This window comes from Neofelis nebulosa, chromosome 15 (assembly GCF_028018385.1).
Source record: "Neofelis nebulosa isolate mNeoNeb1 chromosome 15, mNeoNeb1.pri, whole genome shotgun sequence".
Taxonomy (NCBI): domain Eukaryota; kingdom Metazoa; phylum Chordata; class Mammalia; order Carnivora; family Felidae; genus Neofelis; species Neofelis nebulosa.
In genome coordinates, this window is record NC_080796.1 from 4,939,036 (window position 1) to 4,958,839 (window position 19,804).

The 19,804-nt window shown below is 39.6% G+C and overlaps 1 protein-coding gene and 1 pseudogene across 1 annotated transcript in view; one reads left to right on the forward strand and one right to left on the reverse strand.

The window, feature by feature from the left end:
- The window catches only part of LOC131496465 (ankyrin repeat domain-containing protein 26-like), a 97,763-nt gene that overhangs the window by 37,811 nt on the left and 40,148 nt on the right, over positions 1–19,804 (reverse strand). The window contains exons 9-12 of the mRNA XM_058702024.1: positions 9,112–9,325; positions 7,107–7,284; positions 4,503–4,649; positions 308–378 (exon numbers count right to left, since the gene is read on the reverse strand). Of these exons, the coding sequence (XP_058558007.1) occupies positions 308–378; positions 4,503–4,649; positions 7,107–7,284; positions 9,112–9,325 (610 nt within the window). The remainder of the gene's footprint in view (positions 1–307; positions 379–4,502; positions 4,650–7,106; positions 7,285–9,111; positions 9,326–19,804) is intronic.
- LOC131495924 (dnaJ homolog subfamily C member 10-like) lies at positions 13,244–16,379 on the forward strand (annotated as a pseudogene).

The following is a 19,804-nucleotide window of genomic DNA, read 5'->3' on the forward strand; positions in this document are numbered from 1 at the left end:
TTATTCTCACACATAAATTTAAAACAACATCACATACTTTCTGAACAAATGAGGGTATTACAGAAATCCTTAAAATTTTGTCAAGAGGAAGATTTCGGAATTGTGCCATTTTTCTCATCGTGTTTTGTGGATAAGGTGCAAAATTGAGAGATAATATGCCACAATTCTGCATTTAAAAATAGCTCAAAGCTGGAATTTGTATCCAGCTTAACAATGATATACTGGCATAACTAATACATTTCCCATACTACACTGTTTATCTGCTTTATAAATAAACAAGTTATTTTCTGTGAGGCTTAAATTATACTTTTGCACATGATCTTTCTTCTCCGCAGCATATCTTACGGCCTCTCCATGTCGTTCCTGTTCTTCTTGCAACTAAAATAGAGACAAAATAATTTTAACCACTGAAAATCTAGTAGAACACCATCATCTGTGTCTTTAATTTTTTTTGACTTGAGAGAGAGACAGAGAGAGAGAGCATGCAGAAGTGGGGAAGAGAGACAGAGGGAGAGACAGAGAAAATGGTAAGCAGGCTGCTAGCTCAGGGCAAAGCCTGATGTGGGGCTCGGTCTCATGACCGGTCTCATGATGTGGGATTTGGGATCATGACCTGAGTGGAAATTAAGAGTCAGGACCTCAGCCAACTAACCCGCCCAAGTGCCGCTTGTAAGTAAAATATTTTTGGAGCCAGCCACCCTCTCCTCTACATGCTGATTGATGGCTACTTTGAGGTCATAACAAAAGAGTTCAGCTTCTACAACAGAGACTATGGCCTACAAAGATGAAATGTTTCAATACTCTTACAGAATAGTTTACCAACCTTACTCTCCTACAAAAACATAACGTTGTTAATGTTTTTAGATTATATATGGTCACATAAATGTACAAATGTATCTATTGGTCAAATGGAGGAAATATAGGAATTTACCTTATGGTAAACATTTCTATTTTCATATTCCAAGCACCACATCAACTATGATTTTACATATTCACATAGGTGAATTACGTTCCTATTCTCGTGATTGTGAAACTGAACACACTGTTTTCAGTGACAAGATATTTCATGGAAGAATTTGAGAAGCAATATCCTAGTAGGGGCCAGAATGCCTGGGTCTGATTTCCCAGTTCTGCTCATTATGAGCTGTATGACCTTGAGCACACTACCTAAAACGTCCATGTCTCAATCTCTGCATCTGTAAAATGAAGGTAATAATAGCACCTACTGGGGCACCTGAATGGCTCAGTCGGTTCAGTGTCTGGCTCTTGATTTCAGCTCAGGACATGATCACAGGGTCATGTGATTGAGCCCCACATCGAGCTGTGCATGGACAGTGAGGAGCCTGCTTGGGATTCTCTCTCTCTCCCTTTCTCTCTCTCCCTACATGCCCTTCCCCAAAATCTCTCTGTCTCTCTGTCTCTCTCAAAACAAAGGACTTTAAAAAAGTGATCTCAAAATAAATAATAGTATCTACCCCACTGGGATGTTGGGAAGATTACATTAGGAAATAATAGATGAACAACTTAGAAGGGTACGTGGCACATGGTCAGCTCTAAGTGTCTGCATGTAGCATGATTATTGTTGCTGTAGTTTGTGTTCCAATACAATGTGACAGTTTAGGCAGGTGGCCTGCCAAAACAAGTTTTCCCCTATACAAATTATACTGAGGCTATTCTTTTTTTTTTTTTTTTTCAACATTTTTTATTTATTTTTGGGACAGAGAGAGACAGAGCATGAACGGGGGAGGGGCAGAGAGAGAGGGAGACACAGAATCGGAAACAGGCTCCAGGCTCCGAGCCATCAGCCCAGAGCCTGACGCGGGGCTCGAACTCATGGACCGCGAGATCGTGACCTGGCTGAAGTCGGACGCTTAACCGACTGCGCCACCCAGGCGCCCCGAGGCTATTCTTCATTCCACCGCAAGTGGTAGCAAATGGGGAGCATGAGGCCCAGAATCTCTCCTCAGTACTTCAAAAAACTTTGCCAATGCCACTAGCCAACAGTACTTTTTTCCACTTATAATCATTTTAACTTACTTCCTCTCTATACCACTGAGTGGAGAATGCTCACAGACTACGGTACAAATAGCACATCCTTGACTGAGTAGTAGATCCTTTACATGACCATCAGAGGCAAGGGAAAGCCAATGACATGGAAACAAACGAGTCTTGAGAAACTAAAGTTCCTCCATCATTTCATGTCCATACTCTTTACGTTAGGCTGCTTTAGCATGTACTCTGATGAAGAGATTAAGGGTTTGTGGTAAAAGCATATCAGAAAAGCTGTCCCCAGATATTTGCATTGGTAAAGTGATACAAATCTGTAAATCACAGTTCTGGCTGTGTAAGAAAGAAAGACAAATTTAGCATGCTTTTTCATAGTGAGAGGGGAAAAAAACCTAAACATTTGATTGAACATTTCTCCTCTATTTGATTAAGTGCTTTCATTAATAGTTTTACTTCTATAAGTGTGTGTGTGTGTGTGTGTGTGTGTGTGTGTGTGTATAGAGATATACACACATTTTTTAACGTTTATTTTTTGATACAGAGCACGAGTCTGAGTGGCTCAGAACGTGAGGGACACAACGGATCCAATGCAGGCTCTGCTGACAGCAGAAAGCCCGATGCAGGGCTCCATCTCAAGAACATGGAGATCATGACCTGAGCCAAAGGCAGACTCTGATAGGACTGGAGCCAGCCAGCACCCCTCAATTTAGTATTTCATTTCTTAGCATACATTTAGAATAAAAGCTTTGTTATACCAATGTTTCCAAGAAGAATTTATTGATACGGCATAAAGTACTTAATTTTATCGGAAAAACTGTTAGGTTAAAGTATTTTCAATTTATACAAGGATAAGTACCACACGTATCAAATATTACTATCCCTTAAATTTATACTTAGGAAGACGGAATTACCTGTCATGAAAAAATAAAAATAATGTCAAATAAAGGACTAAATTGTTCTGCACAGGCTAGATGACAAGTGTCAAGAGAGTTAAAGCTAATGGGAGTTAGAACAGTCAGAGAAAGTTCATTGGAAAGGAGACTGTGAGCCAAGTCTGAATAACATAGGTTTACTCAAGGGGAACAGAAACTAAAAAGACAGTACGGACAGCATGAGTAATGGCTGAGAGATGGTGAAATCAACCCAATTAACTCAGAGGATAAAATCTGATGGCAGAGACATTAAAAACGGATGTCCACACAAGAACTACATAAATGTTCATAAGCAGCAGTATTAATAGGCAAGAAGTGGACACAACCCAAAGGTCCATCAACTGATGAATGAACAAGGGCCTTAACCCACAATGGAGTACTGTTGACAATAAAAAGAAATGAAGCACTGATATAAGCTGTAATCAACACAGATGAACCCAGAAAACATTAAGTAAAGGTAGCTAGTCCCAAAGGACCACACGTTGTGTGACTCCATTTATATGAAATATTCACAAGAGGCAACGCCATTGAGAGACCAAGTAGTAGACTGGTGGTTGCCTGAGGCTGGGGGCAACGGGGAAGGGTTTCCTTTCAGGGTGAGGAAAACATTCTACTTGATGGCAGTGATGGTTGCACGAGTGTACACAGAGACAGTGAACTGTGCGTGGCAAATGGGTGATTTTTATGGTATGTGTATTGTACCTCAAAATAGCTTTAAAAAAACCCAATGGCAGGACACAGAGAATGTTCTTAATTCTCGCTTTTGGGTGTCCATACTACACATGATCTGAATATTTCCGTGCTTTGACAATATGTCTAAAAGGCAAAGAAAATGAAGGAGATGCCGAAGTTCAAGTGGTTTGTTAAGTGATCTTTCTGTACATGTCATCCTGAAATCAATATGCATTCTTCTCAAAAGTGAAGATGAGAACTAAGACAATTATCTGAAACATTCCATTAAACATTATCTTCTGATTTGATCCAGCTTGCCTCATCGTAATAGAGATATCATTAAAAAACATTGTTTAGTAGGGGACAAAAGTCTCTTGGGACACCTGGGTGGCTACGTCAGTTAAGTGTCCAATTCTTGCTTTCAGCTCAGGTCATGATCTCATGGTTCATGAGACTGAGCCTCACACTGGCTCTACACTGACAGCATGGAGCCTGCTTGGGATTCTCTCTCTCTCCTCTCTCTGCCCCTCCCCTGTTAACACACACGCACACACTCTCTCTCACTCTTTTTCTCTCAAAATAAATAAATAAAATGTAAAAAAAAATTTAAATTAAAGAAAGAACGAAAAAAGTCTTTCAATTTCTGTGAGGAAGGATACAAAAGCCTCAACTTTCCTAAAAGTATTATAAGAAAATAATGTATAACACAAATAGGAGAAGGAAAGGCAGAAGTTTACAAAATAAATGCATTGTAAAGATACTAAAATCATAATAAATTAATTATAATGAAAATACCAAAGAAAGCGGTCCATGGAAATTGGTATCCTAAAACACTTTATATTATTTAACCAGCTATAAGTTAGCTGTTGACAGGTTACATTTACTACATACCTGACTTCTGATTTGAGCTAATTTCTTCTTGAGATCCCGTGTTTCATCTTCCAGACAAAGATATGATGTAACCTCTGGGGAAGCCTCTGACATAGACTGTTTCTTCAGAGTATCAGCCAGTTCTTGTTGAAGTTGTCTTGCAACTACCTAATAAGACATTTCTGTTACTGATTTTCTAAATCATCTTATCATTAAATTATGTTAATAATAGACAACTCTCACATACGTACTTTGAGAAATATCAACACACACATCAATTCACCGTCTTTTTGTAACACATACACATTCCTGTTCACTGAATTCAGTTAAAGACACAAAAGGTATTATCTCCCTGCCTAGTTCTGATTTTTTTATGGTGTCTCTTTCCAGTCTTAGCACGACAATTTCATCCTGCAACATGTGGTTTTTATGCAACCGATCTTGTGTTTTCTCCTGATTATCAGAAAGCTAAGTAAAACCAAGCACATTTTCAGATAGCACTCAATAAAATGGCAGTATCATGATTTTCTTTGAAATTAAAGTATAATCTGTGTTTAAACAATGAAAAGGTTGCAGGGGGTGCCAGTGTGGTTCAGTTGGTTGAGTGTCTGACTCTTGATTTTGGCTCAGGGAATGATCTCACATTCTGTGGGTTCAAGCCCCGCATCAGGCTCTGTGCTGACAGTCAGGAGCCTGCTCAGGATTCTCGCTCTCTCTCTCCCTGCCCCTCCCCTTCTTGCATTCTCTCTCTCTCTCTCTCTCTCTCTAATGAATAAAGAAACATGAAAACAAAGAAAGAAAGAAAGAAAGAAAGAAAGAAAGAAAGAAAGAAAGAAAGAAAGAAAGAAAGAAAGAAAGAAAAGAAGGAAGGAAGGAAGGAAGGTTACAGTAAGTGAATATCCAACTGGAAAAAAATAAAGTTGGCTCCAAATCTCAAATTTTAGACAAGCATAAGTTCCCAAAAGTTCAGAATTTTAACTGAAGATAACGAAGGCATGAAAGTTAAAAAGTCTTTGTGAGAAAAGTGTTCAGAATCTCAGAATTGGAAAAGCCTTTCTCTGATTTACAACAAACCAGAAGGCCTAAAATAAAAGATTAATAAATCTGACTATACTTAAAAATTGAGTTTACAGTAGGTATCGAACACAGCGACCCCACAGTACAATCCTTAGCTCTGCATATACTCGGACAGATTAAATTTCCTAAAATTCTTCTTTCCTGAGAATATTTCATAGATACCTACTTTGCTACCATTTCTATAGTCAGTTATAAGAATTATATCTATTGATAACTGAAAAATCTAGGCACTGTACTATAATAGAAACACTTCTACATACATCAATGAACTCATTTGGTTATCACAATTCTAGAATGGAGAGATTAAAACGGTGAGCTGCAGGACTCTCCCCAGGTCTTCTCACTCCACAACTAGTGCTCTTGCACCAACCACTGCCACTTCTCTAGTGTAAATACACAAGTACGAAAGAAGTCTTGTATTTCAAAATACTCATAGGAAATAAGGTGAAATTTATACATCTCTTAGAAAACCATGAGATTATTTACTGCTGTAATAACTTGCATTTCCTCTTCATGTTGAAAACAGTAATAAATATAAAAGAGGGGAAATACACTCAGCTATTTTATTAGGAATAAAATACCTATCAATAAATTATCATTAAGTATATACCACAGCATACCATTGTTATCAAAATTTCCTTGTAATGAAATAGGATGCTACTTGAAGCAAAACTGTTACTTTTCTCAAAAGTAGGAGACTTGATACCGAACATATGATCAGTGAACTGGCTACACTTGTCCTCCTGTCCATTAGCGGAAGTGTTCAACTAACCTATTAATATATCAAGGCAGTGAAGTAACTGTTCAAAACTAAAACACATGTTGCTAGTAGCAATAGTATTGAGATTAGGGAAAGCTCATCGATTCCTACAGAAAGTAATAAAAGCCTCTCCTTTGGATGAGGACATTATGAATGTCACTAATTGTTGCAGACAAATGCATTTAATCAAGAGTATTATTTTATCCAGCGAAGCAGAAATGCCACCGTCCCCCATGCCCCTCCGCAAAATATATGTGCTTTTAAAATCCTCTATAGTTTCCATGATGAACAGAGTTCAGTTTCATATATATATATATATATTTATAAACACACACGGAGTAAAAGTAATAATAACTAAAACATAGAATGTATACAAATACATACACACATGTACTTCAAAATAACTAAAGAAGATACCTTAGAACTAGTTTACTTATGAACCATTTCTAGCTCCTTTTGCTTGTAAAGGTGATTGTTTAGACTTCCATCTTGTAAGACTCTGGCCTTCTGATCTGGAGAAAGTTGCCACTGAGTGTCACTGCGCTCTTCTACAACCTGGAGACACATTTCATTATGATTCTGGTCTCATACCGTTAAAAAAAAAAAAAGGTCAAAAGCTGAAGTGGAGAACTTTAAAAAAATGTTCAAAAGAACATAATCCCATGTTTTAATTTATTTTAAACCTAAATAATATATCTTGAGTCAAAGGGATACTATAAAATATATGTGTATAATATTACACTATGTAATATGGATGGAAATACAGTTTTTATCAAAAACTGATTTACCTGATTTTTGGTGGCCTTCAATTCCATGTTTAGCGTTCTAAGAGCGAGTTCAACTTGTTGTTTTGTTTCAACTTCTTTCTTATATTCGTCTTCTTTTCTTCTTAACTTTTCCCTAATATTTTCATATAACATATCAGCATTTCTTCTTTCTTCTTCTTCTTCTTGTTTTAAGGTACATCTGCAATTACATGTGCTTCTTTTAAAATTTGCTTTGTTAGACATAAAAAGTTCATTTTATGATCTGGTTCCACATAAGTTGGCTTATTATCCAAATGAAAAATTTCTATGTTTTCCGATTGTTTTCCTTGTAGGGCTCATGTTTTTAATTTGTCACTTCAATCTCTTCCAAACCATATATACAGTTGAAAAAAAGCCAGGAGAAAGCAATATGCAACTTCGTTAGTTTTAGTCAGTAATAACTCTGGTAGATGTTGTAGGAAAGGAAGTTTGAAATTATTCAGGAAAGTTAGAGTTGAAAATTACCCCCTTTCCCACAGGTATAATTATTCCTCCATAGGACAGATAATTCAGTTTCTCATTAAAAAGAGAAGTTACTGTTTATAAGCAAGTTTATCAATTCACTGGAAATAAAATTTCCACTTGACGAAACCTTACAGGTACCTCCAAAAATGATGTGCAGTGTAAGAGAGCATCTGTGGATGTTGTTTACACAACATACACGTGCAGATTACTGTCGTCCAAGACTATGCTGACGAGTCTAATATCTGTTGCCTATACTTTTTGTTTCTTCTTCCACAACACTTGCAACTTACCTTGTTGAGGGTGATTACCTACTTTACGAATCACTTAAACATCCCTTTTAGAACAACACAGGATACGTATTGATTAAGTAAACAATAAAGAGTAATATGACCTTTCAGCATACACTCTTGAATTAATGTTATCTACCTATGACAGAGATGTTGAAAAAACTTATCAGTAATCACTTTCCGTATTACTTTTTTTTAATGTTTATTCATTTTTGAGAGAGAAAGGGAGAGCCCATGCAAACAAAGGAGGGGCAGAGAGAGAGAGAGAGGGAAGCAGAAAATCCGAAGTGGGCTCTGCACTGACAACACACAGCTCGATGTGGGGCTCAAACTCACGAACCCTGAGATCATGACCTGAGCCAAAGTCGGACGCTTGACTGACTGAGCCACCCAGGGGCCCCCATTTTACTTTGTTTAAATTTTTTGAGAGAGAGATGACTCAAGTGAACGAGGGCAGAGAGAGACAAAGAGAGACAGAATCCCACGAGGGGCAGACAGAGAGGGAGAGACAGAGTGAGAGAAGAGGAGCTCACCCGAAGCGGGGCTCCTGCTCACCCAAAGCAGGGCTCGAGCCCACCCAAAGCAAGGCTCAAACTCACAAGATCATCACCTGAGTCAAAGCCAGATGCTTAACCAGCTGAGCCACCCAGGCACCCCCACTTTACTTTTTAGCCCCTGCATGTTAAGAAGAAAACGGATTCAATTTTGGCAAATTTTACTCTCTTGAGAAAAATGACCATTTTATACTCTGTTAGTAGGTACAGAAAGTAATATAAACTTTCCTGAGAACAACTTAAAAATATGGATCAAAGACCTTTTTAAAAATGTTTATACTTTAACCAGATTACATTATATTGAAGAATTGATTCCAAGTAAGTAAGCAGACATGTAGAAACAGATTTATATAAAAGACATTCCTGACAGCATTAATTAAAATACTGAAAGATGAAAAACAAGCATAATTCAATCTCTTAAATAATGATGTTTCTTGGACTATGGTGGACTTTTATAGGGCCATTAAAATTGTGATTTGGAATATACATTAAAGTATTAGAAGTATTCACTGTTAAGAACTTGCTGTGTTATTGCCAAGAATCACACACCTCACAACACTAAACAAGTATTCTTTCCAGGAAAATTCCATAAGGTAAGTCAGCAATTAGAAAACTGCCCCTACACATCTGTAGTATAAAAGGAAACAGTTGAAATATTTCCTTAAAGCCAAGATGCTGTACCTCAAACTGCAGAATTCACGTTCCCATTCCACTTTTTGATGTTCTAACCGTGATATCATGTCTTTGGCTTCTCGTAGCTCGTTCTGTAGTGCACTAACCACTTTGTCCATTTCTGTCATTTTTCCCATAAGAAGTTTACAGTGATTTTTGTTAAGTTTCCTTAATTTCTCATAAGAAACACATATATCTCGGATTTTCAAGAAGCCAGCATAATCTGCATCAGAGAAGAAACAGAAATAAAATAGATGAGTACTTTTTGCATATACAGGCCTGTGCATCTTCAATTCACTCATTCACACATTGAATAAATATATACCTTCAGTGGAAGATGTTATACTCAGCTCTACAGATACAATAGAGAAGACCCCTGGCTCTCGATTAGCTTAAAGTCTAGTGAAGGAGAAAGACAACTCAAATGGTAATTCTAAATTCAGATAGTTCCTATTAGAAGACAGAGTTCTGTGATCATAACTTGATCTAGATTGGGCCCAAGGAAGATAGATGTCCCTGAGGAAGAGATAACTATACTGAGGAATGAAGGATGAGCAGGAGACAATTAAGCAAAGGAGGAAGACAAGCACTCTCGACAGTCTAGAGCATGTGCCGAAGTTCCACTGTAATCTGCTTCTGGCCAAGATGGGGTAACACGTACTGATTGATCTTCCTACCTGAAGCAAGCAAAAACAAAACAGACAAAATACAATTTTAACATGATTTTCAAGACACAGAACTTCAGACAATGAAGGACAATGATCCCTGAAAACAAAACACGTTAGCCTAACACGTATGCCCAAGCTCACTGCCTTGAGGGAGTTTTCAGGCTACGACACAAGAGACATATATTATTTAAGTAGATTTCACCAGAGTCCTTGAGTCAAGGTGGCAAAACTGAGAGTCTGGTGAAGTCAAGGCAGATAGAGACGACAGGTCAGCATCCAAGAGAGGAGAAAGCAGGACACAGAAAGAACCCTGGGCATCTGCACAGGGTCCCCTTTGGCTATTCGGCAGAGTAACAACCAGTGCATACATGGAAGGAAGTCATCAAGGGGAAAAAAATCTGAAAAGAGTAGAGGAAACACTGCCTGCTGCTCCCACAGCACGAGGGACAGTATCTATTCACATTAGCTAAGATAGAAAAACTCATAATTTGCCATAGGCTGATCACCACTCTGGATTCAGCCAATAATTCGTAAGAGCAAGACTAAAGGATCCAACTGTTTGTAAGTAACTTAACTATATCTCCAAACAAAGCATGAAAAGATAACTAGAGGCATAGAAGCTATAGTTTTAAAAACCAAATAGCACTTACAGAGATGTAAATTATGTTAGCCATGAACAATACGATGGGTAGGAATAAACACATATTAGACCTCACAAAACAAAAGACTGAAGTTTAACATAGGAAACTTGGGAGAAAACTTCAACTGGGAAATATACAATTGCCCAAAGAGGCAGGGGACAAGGACAGGGGAAAAAAATGGCCCAAATCTACCTAAACCTCAGGAACACTATAATCCCACTGACCCAGGAAGGATATGTCTAGGAAAGAAGAAATGGAAGTCAACTCTTGTGATTTGCCTAAACTCTATGCGATGTGGTATAACGTTACTGGAAGGGAGACTGTGATGCTGAAACCATAGACTATAAACCCTAAACCGACCACTAAAGCAGCAAAACTGAAAAGTTCTAGCTAGGAAGCCTAAATAAATAAATGAATAAATGAATACATGAATGAATAAATAAATAAATAGATAAAACTGAATCATAAAAATTACTTGATTAAAAGAAAGCGGAAAAAGAAGAGAACGGGAACAAGGAGCAGATAGGACAAATGCAAATCAAACAGCATGATGACATATTCAAATCAACTATCTCAAAAATCACAGTAAATGGCCCTTTGTAGCAACCTGGATGGAACTGGAGAGTGTGATGCTAAGTGAAATAAACCATACAGAGAAAGACAGACACCATATGTTTTCAGTCTTATGTGGATCCTGAGAAACTTAACAGAAACCCATGGGGGAGGGGAAGGAAAAAAGAAAAAAAGAGGTTAGAGTGGGAGAGAGCCGAAGCATAAGACACTCTTAAAAACTGAGAACAAACTGAGGGTTGATGGGGGGTGGGAGGGAGGGGAGGGTGGGTGATTGGTATTGAGGAGGGCACATTTTGGGATGAGCACTAGGTGTTGTATGGAAACCACTTTGACAATAAATTTCATATATTGAAAAAAAAACATCACAGTAAATGAAAACGGTCTAAAAGCCTCAACTAAAACGCAGACTGGCAGAATGGATAAAAAAGGAAGACTCAACTATATGCCACCTATACAAAATGCACTTTAAATGTCAAGACAGAAATTTGTTCGAAAGACAGAAATATGATATCCCACACTAACACGTGACCAAAGAAGGCTGAGCTAGAGTGGCTATATGAATAGCAGACAAAACAGTTTCAAGCAAAAAAATTATTACCAGCAATAAACAACAGGTCATTGTATAATCATAAAAGGGTCAATTAAGAGCAATCTTAAATGTTCATGTATCTGTTAATAGCTTCAAAGTACATGAAACAAAAATTGATACAACTGAAAAGAGAAACAGGCAAATTCACAATTATAGTCTGATATTTCAATAGGCTCAACATCAGCAAGGGCATAGTAGACTTGGCCGCCACTATTCTTCTCAAGGATCTATGGAACACTTACCAAAAAAGACTATGTTCTGGGTCAAAAATAAATCTTAATAAAAGGAAGAAGTCAAGAGGCCTGAACTCATAATAGTGTGTTCCCTGACCACTAAGCAATCAAATCAGAAATCAAGCACAAAAATATCTCTGGAAAATACTCAACTATTTGTGAACTACAGAACACATCGAAATATCCCCTGGGTCAAAGAAGTAATGAAAAAAGAAAAAAAAATTAGAGAGGATTCTTAACTGAATGAAAATGAAAACATAGTAGAATTTGTAGAGTCCTGCTTTAGTAGCACTCACATGAAGACTTATAGCACTGAATGTATACATTAAAAAAGAAGAGGGAAGTGCGGTGCTCCTTGCTGCCTTTGTGGCTCCTCCCCCAGCTTCCCAAGGCACCCTGCCCTGCCCCGCCCCACCCTGGCAGTGGCTGGAGAGCAGGTGCTTTGTTCACACGCCCACAGCAGGACTTGGGTGGGTGGGGGCAGGGTCCGCTACCTGCCGGGATTTGAAGGTGGGGGAGTAGCTGTAGGAGGCGACCCCATTAGACTGAGGTGGGCATGGGCCGGGCCCCAGGCTCTGCTGGAGCGGGAGGTGGCGGCGGTGGCAGAGGCATGGCCCTTCTGGAAGGGAGAGCCCAATGCCTGTGCACCTGTCTCCCCTCCCTTCCTCTCTGCCCCTGCCATGGGTTTTGTGTTCTAGCTCCCCACCTTTTTCTCACTACCTACATCATCAGCCTTCTGACTTCGCTTCCCAGCTTCTTGCGACCCTTTCTCTTACTTAAGCCTCAGTTACTCGGGCTCTTTTCACCCTAGTCCTGCCGGAGACTTCATATGCCAGCAGTCTCTTTCATGGGATGCCCCCATCCTTCCCCTCTCCCCACATCCTATTCTGGGCTGATGGCAGCCAGAAATCCTTCCTATTGCGTTTACCGGCGGTTTCTACCTGGCCCTGAAGCGTGGCGCAGATCAAGTCCACCACACCCACGCTGAGAACGACCCCTAGGAGAACCACTTGTCCCATGGTGGTATTGGACAATATGTTCTCAATTTTCCTCTGGTTGCTTAGTTTAGTCTGAATATTTGTTACCTCCACCTCTATACTTTACAAACGTATGTTTTGGTTGCATGACAAGGAGTTAGAAATGAGCCAGAGACCATTCGCAGGTAAGGAGAAGATTTAGACATTTAGGATTAAAGGAAGAAAGGAGAAACAGAATGTTAACAAGGTTAGATTCCTGAAAGTATTTTGATATCTTTTGTGATCTGAGGAAGTGGAGATTACTGAGCCTACACAGATTGACATTTTGGGAAAATTTCATGATGATTGATTCGCTCTTGGGGTAACGCGAACACAAGTTCTCAAACCTGCATGTTCTCTCAGTTGGAACCAGCTGTATATCTGAATGTTCACTTTCATCAGAACATGTATCAGAGAAAGAATGGGAGTCTGCTTCAACGAAAATGACTACCTCCGGGACCTGAAAAGGGTCATTCTGTTTCCTAATAGTGTATATGACCATTTTAGTGGGCACAGATCAGGAATTTTACAGTTTACTTGGAGTATCCAGGACTGCAAGCAGTAGAGAGATAAGGCAAGCTTTCACGAAGTTGGCATTGAAGTTACATCCTGATAAAAAACAAAAAACAAAAAACAAAAACGAATAACCCGGGGCGCCTGGGTGGCTCAGTCAGTTGAGCGTCCAACTTCCGCTCGCTCAGGTCATGATCTCACAGGTCGTGTGTTAGAGCCCCACGTCGGGTTCTGTGCTGATGGCTTGGAGCCAGGGGCCTGCTTTGGATTCTGTGTCTCCCACTCTCTCTGCCCCAACCCACTTGCATTCCGTCTCTGTCTCTCCCAATAGTAAATAAACACTAAATAAATAAATAAATAAATAAATAAATAAATAAATAACCAACCAACCAACCAACCTACCAACCAAATGAACAATCCTAACGTACAGAGTGATTTTCAAAAATAAATAGAGCATATGAAGTACTCAAAGATGAAGATCTGTGGGAAAAGTATGACAAATACGGAGAAAAGGGACTTGCAGATGATCCAGAAGGTGGCCCGTATGAAAGCTGGGATTATGATTGTTATGATTTTGGTATTTATGATGATGATCTTGAAAGCATGACATTGAATAGAAGAGAATTGGATGCTGCTGTTCATTCTGGAGAACTGTGGTTTGTGAACTTTTACTCCCCAGGATGTTCACACTGCCATGAATTAGCTCCCACATGGAGAGACTGTGCTAAAGAAGTAGATGGATTACTTCAAATTGGTGCTGTTAACTGTGGTGATGATAGAATGCTTTGCCGAATGAAAGGAGTCAACGGATCTCCCAGCCTCTTCCTTTTTAGGTCTGGAACGGCCACAGTGAAATATCACAGGGACAGATTAAAGGAAAGTTTGGTGAGTTTCACCATGCAGCGTGTTAGAAACACAGTGATGGAATTATGGACAGGAAATTGTGTTCACTCCATAGAAACTGCTTTTGCTGCTGGTATTGGCCAGCTGATCACTTTTTGTTGCAAAGGAGGAGATTGTTTAACTTCATAGACATGACTCAGGCTCCCGGGCATGTTGGATGGTCTGGTTAATGTAGGATGGATGGACTGTGCCACCCAGGACAAACTTTGTAAAAGTCTGGATATTATGACAAGTACCACTGCCTATTTTCCTCTGGAACACATTAAATAACAGAGAGAAAAGCAGCGTTTTGTTCCTTAATTCATTGGATGCTCGAGAAATATATTTGGAAATCGTGCATAGTCTTCCAGATTTTGAGCTAATTTTGGCAAATACACTAACGGATCGATCGGCTCATCATCGGTAGCTCTTATCATTTAGTTTCGGAAAACATGAAAATCGAAATGATCCTGAGTTGAGGGAACTAAAAACTCTACTCAAAAGTGATCATATTCAAGTTGGCAAGGCTGACTGTCCCTCTGCGCCAGACATCTGTAGTAATCTCTCTGTATTTCAGCCATGTCTAGCAGTATTTAAAGGACAAGGAACCAGGGGCGCCTGGGTGGCTCAGTCGGTTGAGCGCCGACTTCGGCTCAGGTCACGATCTCGCGGTCTGTGAGTTCGAGCCCGGCATCGGGCCCCTGTGCTGACAGCTCGGAGCCCGGAGCCTGTTTCGGATTCTGTGTCTCCCTCTCTCTGACCCTCCCCTATTCATGCTCTGTCTCTCTCCGTCTCAAAAATAAATAAACGTTAAAAAAAATTAAAGGACCAGGGACCAAAGAATATGAAATTCATCATGGAAAGAAGATTCTTTTTTTTTTTTTTAAATTTTTTTTTCAACGTTTTTTATTTATTTTTGGGACAGAGAGAGACAGAGCATGAACGGGGGAGGGGCAGAGAGAGAGGGAGACACAGAATCGGAAACAGGCTCCAGGCTCTGAGCCATCAGCTCAGAGCCTGACGCGGGGCTCGAACTCACGGACCGCGAGATCGTGACCTGGCTGAAGTCGGACGCTTAACCGACTGCGCCACCCAGGCGCCCCAAGAAGATTCTATATGATATACTAGCCTTTGCCAAAGAAAGTGGTAATTCTCATGTTGCCACACTTGGACCTCAAAATGTGCCTGCCGATGACAGGAACCGTGGCTTGTTGATTTGTTTGTGCCATGGTGTCCACCATGTCAAGCTTTATTGCCAGAGTTATAAAAAGCATCAAAGCATCTGCGTGGTCAGCTTTAGTTTGGTACACTAGATGGTACGGTTCACGAGGGACCCTGTAACATGTATAACATTCAGGCAGATCCAACAACAGTGGTATTCAACCAATCCGAGGTTCATGAATAAGAAGGACATCACTCTGCTGAACAACAGATCTTGGAATTCATAGAGGATCCTAGGAACCTTCAGTGACCTCCCTGACACCCACCACTTTCAATGAACTAGCTAAACAAAGAAACCGTGATGAAGTCTGGATGGTTGACTTCTACTCCCATGGTGTCATCCATGTCAAGTCCTAATGCCAGAATGGAAAAGAATGGCCTGGACACTAACTGGACAGTTACTTTTGGCAGTATAGACTGCCAACAGTATCATTCTTTTTGTGCCCAAGAAAATGTTCAGAGATACCCTGAGATAAGATTCCCCCCCCACACAAAACCAAATAAAGCTTTTCAGTATCACAGTTACAATGGCTAGAAGAGAGATTTGGGGTACGGGATTCCCACCTCAAGCATCCACAAATCTAATGACTCAGACTTTCGATGAAAAAGTTATACAAGGGAAAAATCACCGGGTGATTGAATTCTATGCTCCTTGGTGTGGACCTTGCCAAAATTTTTCTCCAGAGTTTAAGCTCTTGGCTAAGATGATGAAAGGAAAAGTGAAAGCTGGAAAAATAGACCGTCAGGCTTAGGCTCAAACATGCCAGAAAGCTGGCATCAGAGCCTATCCGACTGTTAAATGTTATCCCTATGAAAAAGCAAAGGGAAACATTTGGAGAGAGCAAATAGATGCCAGAGATGCAAAAGCAATTGCTGCCTTACTAAATGAAAAATTGAAAAATCTCCACACTCATGGAGAGAGAGATAAGGATGAAGTTTAATGATGCGAAGATGAAGAAAAAAGAGAAAAGGAATTCTAACCCATGACATCAGAAGAACATCTTTGTAGGATGTTGCTACATTCTGGGTCAGAATAAAGGAACATTATCTCGGAATTGTAATTGCACCATCTGAATTCTGTACAACATTGGTATAAATGAAGGGTCTGCAAGCTTTTTCTGTAAAAGGCCAAACTGTAAATATTTTAAGCTTTGTAGACCATGTACTTTTGTCACATAGTACTTTGTTTTTGCTTTGTTTACAACCCTTTAAAAAATCTAAAACTTTTCTTACCTCAGGGCCATACACAAACAAGCCAAGCCACATTCAGTCCACGGGCCATAGATTGCTGACCCCTGGAAATGATACTAAACCTGCCTGGCTCAACCAGGAGCCTGCACTGTCAAGTACATACATGTCTAGGGTCTATTCCTTAAAGTTTTGTGGCTGGCCTGAAAGGAAATAATTTGGTATTTATTTACCTGTCTTAAAAATTGTGTGAAATGGATTGTGGCCATAGTGTAATTAAACACACACACACACACACACACACACACACACACAATGTGGCAAGCAGATAGCCTATTTTCATGGTGTATTATATTAAAGAGATTTTCTTCTTTTTTCTTTATAGGTTGAAGAACTGATTATAATTTTTCACAATTGAGAAAAATTTTGGTAAAATAATGCCAATAGATTTCTACACTATCTAGAAGAAGAAGAAGAAGAAGAAGAAGAAGAAGAAGAAGAAGAAGAAGTGGTGGAGGAGGAGGAGGAGGAGGAGGAGGAATGAGGAGGCACAAGAAGACAGAGGAGGAGGAGGAAGGAGGAAGAGGAGGGAAGGAGAACAGGGAGATGGAGAGGGAAAGGAAGAAGAAGAAGAAGAAGAAGAAGAAGAAGAAGAAGAAGAAGAAGAAGAAGAAGAAGAAGAAGAAGAAGAAGAAGAAGAAGAAGAAGAAGAACAACAACAACAACAACAACAACAACAACAACAACAAGGAGAACGAGGAGGGAAGGAGGAGGAGCAGAAGAAGAGGTGGAGGAGGAGGAGGAGGAGGAAAGAGGAAGCGGAAGAAGACAGAGGAGGAAGAGGAAGGAGTAAGAGGTGGGAAGGAGGACAGGGAGATGGAGAGTGAAAGGGAGAAGGAGAAGAGGAGAAGAAGAGGAGGAGAAGAGGAGAAGAAGAGGAGGAGGAGGAGGAAAGAGGAAGGGGAAGTGGAGAGAAGGAGGAGAGGGAGAGGGAGACAGAGTGGGAAAGGGAGAAGAAGAAGAAGAAGAAGAAGAAGAAGAAGAAGAAGAAGAAGAAGAAGAAGAAGAAGAAGAAGAAGAAGAAGAAGAAGAAGAAGAAGAAGAAGAAGGCGGCGGCGGAGGAGGAGGAGGAGGAGAGGAGGAGGAGGAGGGAGGAGAAGGAAGACGGAGAGGAAGAAGAAGGAGAGGAAAAAGAAGAAGAGGAAGAAGAGGATGAGGAAAAAGAAAGGTCTGAAATCTATGACATTTCCACCTTTTGAAAATAGAAAACCAAAACAAATTAAACCCAAACCAAACAGAAGAAAGGAACTAATAAAGACAAAAATCACATGAAAAAAAGCAGAAAAACGATAGAGAATAATCAATGAAACCAAATGCTTTCAGGAGGTGAAAAAAAAAGGATCAATTTCTACCAAGACTGATCCCAAAATGAAGAGAAACAAGGGAAGTATTAACAATATAACAGAGATTAGTAATGTAACTAACATTACTGGAGATTCACAGATACTAAAAAAATCACAAAGTAATATTATCAACTTTATATAATTAATTTGACAACTCAGATGCAGTGGGTAAATCCCGTGAAAGACAGAAATTATCAAAGCTCAATCAAGAGTGAAGGGTGCCTGGCTGGCTCAGTTGGGAGAACATGTGACTCTTGATCTCTGGATTGTGAGTTCAAGCCCCATGTTGGGTGTAAAGATTACTGAAATGAAATGAAATGAAATGAAATGAAATGAAGTGAAATGAAATAAAATAAAAAAATAAAATAAAATAAAGGAAAAAAAGAACAGATAAACTAACTAACTCTATATGTATAAAAGAAACTAAAGTCTTAGATAAAGATCTTTCCACAGAAAGCAATTCCAGAGCCAAGGGGCTACACTAGTAAATTCATCCAACACTTTAGGAAGAAATGTTATCTATTCTACACAAAGTCTCCCCCCAAAATGGAGAGGAGAAATATTTGTCACCTCATTCTATAAGGCTAGCATTACCTGAGACCAAAACTAGACAAAGATACTATAAGAAAGAAAATTCTGTCATAAGCATGGGAGTCCAATTTCTGAAGAAACCATCCACAAATCAAGTCTAACACTACATTAAAGAGGGGGGTGTGTCAACAGGGCAGAGAAGTAGGGGGACCTGAAATGACCACATCCCTCAAACACAGCAGTGAGGCAAGAAGATGTGGAAATCTAGGAATCCGGGCTACAGAGTGACACAAACATCTCCAGGGGCCCATGGGGACAACTTGCCAGGTCATGGAGATTTTTAATCTATTCTTTCTGTACCTCTTCTGTATCTCCTTCTTATTTTCCTTCCTCTCTCTCTCTCTCTCTCTCTCTCTCTCTCTCTCTCTCTCCCCTGCCTGGCCAATTTTTTGTCTTCTTCTCTTTTCCTTTGCCCCTGTCATTTCTCCCTTTGTATGAGATAAGGCATCTTCCATCACCACCCCCCGTGTTTAAATTCTTTTCCAAGGTTACATTATGAACAAATCTAAGCACACCTGCTGGAATGGCCAACCCACCAATATGAGTAGGGAAATAAAGCAACCAGAGTCACAAAAACAGAGAGCATGAAACACACTCCAAAGATACCTGTTGAAGGGCCAGGCCCTGGATAGTATATGACCCCTTTTAAAAATAGTAGTGCTCACAGGTGCAGGACACATGACAACTAGGAAAACACATAAAGTACCGAACACTGAAGAAATGGAAGAATTCTCCTCAAAAGAAACTCCAGGAAGAAATTAGAGCTAGAGAATTGCTCAAAACAGATATAAACAATGTATGGTTCAAGAATTTAGAATAATAGTTGTAAGATTAACAGCTGAGCTTACAAAAAAGCATAGAAGACAGCAGAGAATCTATTGCTGCAGGGATCAAGGAACTAAGAAATAGTCACAGCAATTAAGAAATACTGTAAATAAGATGCAAAATAAACTAGATGCAGTAACAGCAAAGATGGAGGAAACAGAGGGGAGAATAAGTGACATAGAAGATGAAAGTATGGAAAATGACGAAGACAAGAAAAGGGGTGATAAGAAAATATTAGACCATGACGGGAGTATTAGAAAACTAAGTGATTCAATGAAATGTAATAATATCCGGATCATAAGAGTTCCAGCGTAAGAGAGAGAGAGAGAGAGAGAGAGAGAGAGAGAGAGAGAGAAAAG